A 6,878-nucleotide genomic window follows, 5' to 3' on the forward strand; every position below is an offset into this window, starting at 1 on the left:
GGTGTCTCTATTTGGGACCACTGTCACTGAGGAAGGAAGTGATGGAAATCCAAAAGTGTTGTCACCAGAACAGGAACAGAGGGGGGATCTTCCAATGGGGACACTTGTTCTTGGTACACACGGATTAAAGGAGAACTATGAGGGGGAGGGGGTTTTCACTCACCTCATAGTTCTAGCCGACCTGTGACAATGAGACTGTCACAGGTCGGCTCAGTAGATCGGGAGGTGAGAGAACACACACCGGCGTTCGCTCACCTCTCGATCCTGTCACGGCTCTCTGCCGTGACAGGGGGAGGGGCTGGATTCCCCCCTCCCGCTCAGATCCGTCAGCGCTGACTGGGGGAACGGACGGGGGAGGGGGCGGGTACAGCTGGCTCTGCCTCTAGATAGGCGGAGCCAGCTGTCACTCACGCAGCTGGGCGGATCCAGACATAATTGTCGGGCTCCGCTCCGGCTGCGGCGTCTCAGTATACCGCGAGCTGTAGCTCCCTATATACTGAGCCCAGGGTGACGGGAGGACGCTAGTTTGTGTCCTCCCGTTACCCTAAGGAGAACTATGGGGAAAAGCCCCGACCACATAGTTCTCCTTTAAGGGACACATAATACAGTATATAGGGAACGTTTATTATTAATTGGACTCGGCTACATAATAGATAACCTGTATCTTCCAATGACGCCCCCTTCCATTGACAGATGACAGATTAGGCTCGCGATATACTGTGCTTAGGGTGACGGGAGGATGCTAGTTTGTGTCCTCCCGTTACCCTAAGGAGAACTATGGGGAAAAACCCTGACCCCATAGTTCTCCTTTAAATTTTGGCCAATTAAGCAGGAAGTGACCGAAACTCTTCCCTCGAAGGAAGTCGATCATTAGAATAACTTTTGCTGAAGGAACATGTTGGAAATTCCTCAGGTGAATGGTTATTGCAGCCAATCAGCTACAAGCACCGTTCGTGCATTCTGACCGCTGTCGGGATACAGAGCTCACAGCGGGTAATAACAGGAATCTGTTATACTTGTTGTATCTTTAGAACAGGAAGTGTGTAAACAAGTCAACATCGGAGATATACAGTGTGAAACAGATATCGCTTTATGCGTCAGTCTTAGTCACAGCTCTCCATTAGAGAAAGACGGCTGATAAAACGACACCATCCGTAGAATAGCGGGAGGGACGACCAATCAGCCAGCTGCGTACTAAGGAAACAAAGTATACTTACAAGAATCAAGGAAACTTTGTAACATTATAGCAATCCAGGAATACACGTTAGACGGCAGATCAAACTATAAATAGTAGAGGAGAAGGAGCTTTCCTCTCATTTCCTGTTGCGTCTTAAGGACAGGAAGTGCGGGGAAAATATAACCCAATAGGGGGGGGGTTTAACCCTTCTTCACTCTTTCCAGAACCGGTAAAATACAATTCGGCTAAACATACACTTTAAAGTGACACTAAACTCCGGAGTGCAATCCTGCCCCCATTGAACGAAGCCTCGCCCCTGCCAGCTGAAGCCCCACCCCCAACCCGTCCCCAAGCTAGTGTAAAGGAGGAAGGGAGGAGACAGGGAGGAGCCTCCCTGTCCCTCACTTGCTCCTCACTGCTGAGGCGCTCCGTCCATGACAGGTTACATAGCGGGGAGGATGTTAGATGCCGATCTGATTGGAGAAAAAGCTGTCAGCTTCAGACAGGAAGCTGGAGGATCTCCAGCCGAGTGATACACAATTAAGATACATTGTTGCTCAGAGTTCGGGAACTTCAATGTAACTTCGGAGTTTCCTGTCCCTTGAATATCTGATACACATACAGTATATATATAACTCTTCTTACTTACATCTGATTGGCCGCCACCAGCAGGTCCGCATTGTCGAACAGCGCCACCTGCGGGACCTCCACGATCATCACATAGACAAAGTTGATGATGAGCATCAGGATGAGTTTCCCGATGCTGCTGATGTGCAGGAAGACGGAGCAGGCGAGGAGGCTGAGGAGGACGCAGTCGGTGAAATACTGCGGAGAGAAGAAACATGCGTCATCGGTCGTGTATGAGAATGAGAGACGAGGGCGACGTTCTGTTGTGTCCGTTGTGATTGGCGGCACCCAAAAGGTACAACAAATGGCCGCCGTTGTTGAATATTCCCCGGAACCATTGTCGGGATACAATAATATAAAATCTTCTCCATTGTTCTTCTTATAGGAAGAATTTTACCTCTACCGCCAGCGTTTGCGCCATTCTCCTACCAAAGAAACGAAAAGGGGGCGGGGTCGAGATAGGAAGACATTAATGACATCTACCTCGGGGAAGTTGCAGTTTGGGGCGGAGTCTCCACAGAATCCGCTCTCAGTGGCCAGGCTGTAATTCAGGGCGGAGTCCCTGACCCAACAGGCGGTGACGTTCATGGGGGTGACGTTGTACTCGGCGGCCAGACACTCCCTCAGGTTCCTCTTGCTGCACATGAACTGAAAGACAACATTGCACCATTGTTATATTACACGGAGGAGAGGCATTTACAAAGGGGAGGGGCTTCAGATAGACAATATGGGAGGAGCTTATAAAAGAACACAGGAGGAGGAGCGGAGAAAAGGATGTGGGAGGGGTTTACATACAGGGGGACGGAAGGGATTAAAAGGGGAGGGGCTTAGGAGATACTATTTGGGAGGAGCTTATTGCATAGAGAACAGAGGAGGAGGGGCTGAGAAAAGAATGTGGGAGGGGTTTACATACAGGGGGACAAAAGGGATTAAAAGGGGAGGAGCTTAAGATATACTATTTGGGAGGAGCTTTTTGCATAGAGAACAGAGGAGGAGGGGCTGAGAAAAGGATGTGGGAGGGGTTTACATACAGGGAGACAAAAGGGATTAAACGGGGAGGAGCTTAGGATATACTATATGGGAGGAGCTTATTGCATAGAGAACAGAGGAGGAGGGGCTGAGAAAAGGATGTGGGAGGGGTTTACATACAGGGGACAGAACATATTAAAAGGGGAGGAGCTTAAAATATTCAATTTGGGAGGAGCTTATTGCATAGAGAACAGAGGAGGAGGGGCTGAGAAAAGAATGTGGGAGGGGTTTACATACAGGGAGACAAACATGATTAAAAGGGGAGGAGCTTAGGAGATACTATTTGGGAGGAGCTTATTGCATAGAGAACAGAGGAGGAGGGGCTGAGAAAAGGATGTGGGAGGGGTTTACATACAGGGAGACAAAAGGGATTAAATGGGGAGGAGCTTAGGATATACTATATGGGAGGAGCTTATTGCATAGAGAACAGAGGAGGAGGGGCTGAGAAAAGGATGTGGGAGGGGTTTACATACAGGGGACAGAACATATTAAAAGGGGAGGAGCTTAAAATATTCAATTTGGGAGGAGCTTATTGCATAGAGAACAGAGGAGGAGGGGCTGAGAAAAGGATGTGGGAGGGTTTACATACAGGGAGACAAAAGGGATTAAACGGGGAGGAGCTTAGGATATACTATTTGGGAGGAGCTTATTGCATAAATAACAGAGGAGGAGGGGCTGAGAAAAGGATGTGGGAGGGGTTTACATACAGGGGACAGAACATATTAAAAGGGGAGGAGCTTAAAATATTCAATTTGGGAGGAGCTTATTGCATAGAGAACAGAGGAGGAGGGGCTGAGAAAAGAATGTGGGAGGGGTTTACATACAGGGAGACAAACATGATTAAAAGGGGAGGAGCTTAGGAGATACTATTTGGGAGGAGCTTATTGCATAGAGAACAGAGGAGGAGGGGCTGAGAAAAGGATGTGGGAGGGGTTTACATACAGGGGACAGAACATATTAAAAGGGGAGGAGCTTAAAATATTCAATTTGGGAGGAGCTTATTGCATAGAGAACAGAGGAGGAGGGGCTGAGAAAAGAATGTGGGAGGGGTTTACATACAGGGAGACAAACATGATTAAAAGGGGAGGAGCTTAGGAGATACTATTTGGGAGGAGCTTATTGCATAGAGAACAGAGGAGGAGGGGCTGAGAAAAGAATGTGGGAGGGGTTTACATACAAGGGGACAAAAGGGATTAAAAGGGGAGGAGCTTAGGAGATACTATTTGAGAGGAGCTTATTGCATAAATAACAGAGGAGGAGGGGCTGAGAAAAGAATGTGGGAGGGGTTTACATACAAGGGGACAAAAGGGATTAAAAGGGGAGGAGCTTAGGATATACTATTTGTGAGGAGCTTATTGCATAGAGAACAGAGGAGGAGGGGATGAGAAAAGGATGTGGGAGGGGTTTACATATAGGGAGACAAAAGGGATTAAATGGGGAGGAGCTTAGGAGATACTATTTGAGAGGAGCTTATTGCATAGAGAACAGAGGAGGAGGGGCTGAGAAAAGGATGTGGGAGGGGTTTACATACAGGGAGACAAAAGGGATTAAATGGGGAGGAGCTTAGGATATACTATATGGGAGGAGCTTATTGCATAGAGAACAGAGGAGGAGGGGCTGAGAAAAGGATGTGGGAGGGGTTTACATACAGGGGACAGAACATATTAAAAGGGGAGGAGCTTAAAATATTCAATTTGGGAGGAGCTTATTGCATAGAGAACAGAGGAGGAGGGGCTGAGAAAAGGATGTGGGAGGGTTTACATACAGGGAGACAAAAGGGATTAAACGGGGAGGAGCTTAGGATATACTATTTGGGAGGAGCTTATTGCATAAATAACAGAGGAGGAGGGGCTGAGAAAAGGATGTGGGAGGGGTTTACATACAAGGGGACAAAAGGGATTAAAAGGGGAGGAGCTTAGGATATACTATTTGTGAGGAGCTTATTGCATAGAGAACAGAGGAGGAGGGGATGAGAAAAGGATGTGGGAGGGGTTTACATATAGGGAGACAAAAGGGATTAAATGGGGAGGAGCTTAGGAGATACTATTTGGGAGGAGCTTATTGCATAGAGAACAGAGGAGGAGGGGCTGAGAAAAGGATGTGGGAGGGGTTTACATACAGGGAGACAAAAGGGATTAAATGGGGAGGAGCTTAGGATATACTATTTGGGAGGAGCTTATTGCATAGAGAACAGAGGAGGAGGGGCTGAGAAAAGGATGTGGGAGGGGTTTACATACAGGGAGACAAAAGGGATTAAATGGGGAGGAGCTTAGGATATACTATATGGGAGGAGCTTATTGCATAGAGAACAGAGGAGGAGGGGCTGAGAAAAGGATGTGGGAGGGGTTTACATACAGGGGACAGAACATATTAAAAGGGGAGGAGCTTAAAATATTCAATTTGGGAGGAGCTTATTGCATAGAGAACAGAGGAGGAGGGGCTGAGAAAAGGATGTGGGAGGGTTTACATACAGGGAGACAAAAGGGATTAAACGGGGAGGAGCTTAGGATATACTATTTGGGAGGAGCTTATTGCATAAATAACAGAGGAGGAGGGGCTGAGAAAAGGATGTGGGAGGGGTTTACATACAAGGGGACAGAAGGGATTAAAAGGGGAGGAGCTTAAAATATTCCATTTGGGAGGAGCTTATTGCATAGAGAACAGAGGAGTAGGTGCTGAGAAAAGGATGTGGGAGGGATTTACATACAGGGAGATTGGAGGGATTGGAAAAGAGGAGGGGCTTATGGTATAGAGAGATCAGAAGGAGGAGCTTAGAAGAGGATGTAAGAGGGGTTTACACACGGGAGATGGGAGAGATTCAAAAACAGGGGGGAACTTATGAGAAACCATTTGGGAGGAGCTTATGGTATAGAGAGCACAGCAGGAGGAACTTAGAAAGGGATGTGGGAGGGGTTTACCTGCAGGTAGATGGGAGGGATTCAGAAAGGGGAGGAGCTTATGAGAAACCATTTGTTTGGAGCTCATGGTATAGAGAGCACAGGAAGAGGAGCTGAGAAAAGGATGTGGGAGGAGTTTGCATACAGGGAAATTTAATGGATTCAGAAAAGGGAGGAGCTTATGAGAAACATTTTGGAGGAGCTTATGGTATAGGGAACACAGGAGGTGGAGCTTAGAGGAGGCTGTGGGAGGGGTTAACATACAGGAAGACGGGAAGAAGCTGGCGGTTTGGGGAGGAGTATTTAACCTTCCAGAATTGGCATTACCATGTTAACGAAGGAGGAGAGGAAGACGAGGATGATGATGAACACGCCCACTGCGCTGCTGTTCATTCTGGACTGGACGATTTTCTTAGACAAAGTCTGCAGAGGAGCCGGAAAAAGCTGCAAAACAGAGATATGGTTCAGCCAGAGAAGCCCGGATCCTGGGCCGCAGAGCTGACGATTCAAACAGACTTTAAATTAACCCTGCAAAAAGTTTTAGCAAGATCACACAAAACATCCAACGCGTTTCGGGGGGAGTGGCAAAAGCTCCGCCTTCATCAGCGCTGAACGTATTATCAGTACTGAGGTGGAGTTATAACATGCACTGTAACAGACTCACCTGGAAGTGTATGAAGATGATTCAGAGGATCACTGAAGGGATGTGCCAGAGGCAGGGAACCTGATGGGGGGGGGGGCGGAGCCTCCGGACCCGAAATGCATTGGATGTGTGATTTTGCTGAAGAGCCATTAAAACATTTTGGATTCAATTATCTTTTCAAACAAAACTGAATCTCGGCAGCTGGATACAGATAATTAAAGGGGCCAATCACATTATCGCTCTAACTCCGGTTCAGCAGCACTCCACAAAACAGGGGCAGCCCCCTAATGAAAGGGGCGGAGCCAGTGACTGGCAGGCTGGGAATGAAAGGAGCTTCTCTAACCCTCAGGTGTACCACCCAGAGGAGGTATGCAAATATCACAATGCCCTGATGGGTGTCAGTCTGGAGGAGTGGGCGGTCCTAGGCAGGCTGTATTTGCACGCAGACCACCCACATGTGACGCCGGGAGGACGGAGGTCAGATAGAAGACTGAAGGGGAGGACG

The 6,878-nt window shown here is 48.0% G+C and overlaps 1 protein-coding gene across 1 annotated transcript in view; it reads right to left on the minus strand.

Annotated features, from left to right (window-relative positions):
* The window catches only part of ADCY5 (adenylate cyclase 5), a gene marked incomplete at its 5' end in the record, with an annotated part of 18,438 nt that extends 12,210 nt beyond the window's left edge, over positions 1-6,228 (minus strand). The window contains 3 exons of the mRNA XM_018574208.1: positions 1,827-2,002; positions 2,288-2,452; positions 6,058-6,228. Coding sequence (XP_018429710.1) covers positions 1,827-2,002; positions 2,288-2,452; positions 6,058-6,228 — 512 coding nt within the window. The remainder of the gene's footprint in view (positions 1-1,826; positions 2,003-2,287; positions 2,453-6,057) is intronic.
* Positions 6,229-6,878: the final 650 nt, after the last annotated feature.

This window comes from Nanorana parkeri, unplaced genomic scaffold (genome assembly GCF_000935625.1).
Source record: "Nanorana parkeri isolate BGI_ZX_2015 unplaced genomic scaffold, ASM93562v1 scaffold2811, whole genome shotgun sequence".
Taxonomy (NCBI): domain Eukaryota; kingdom Metazoa; phylum Chordata; class Amphibia; order Anura; family Dicroglossidae; genus Nanorana; species Nanorana parkeri.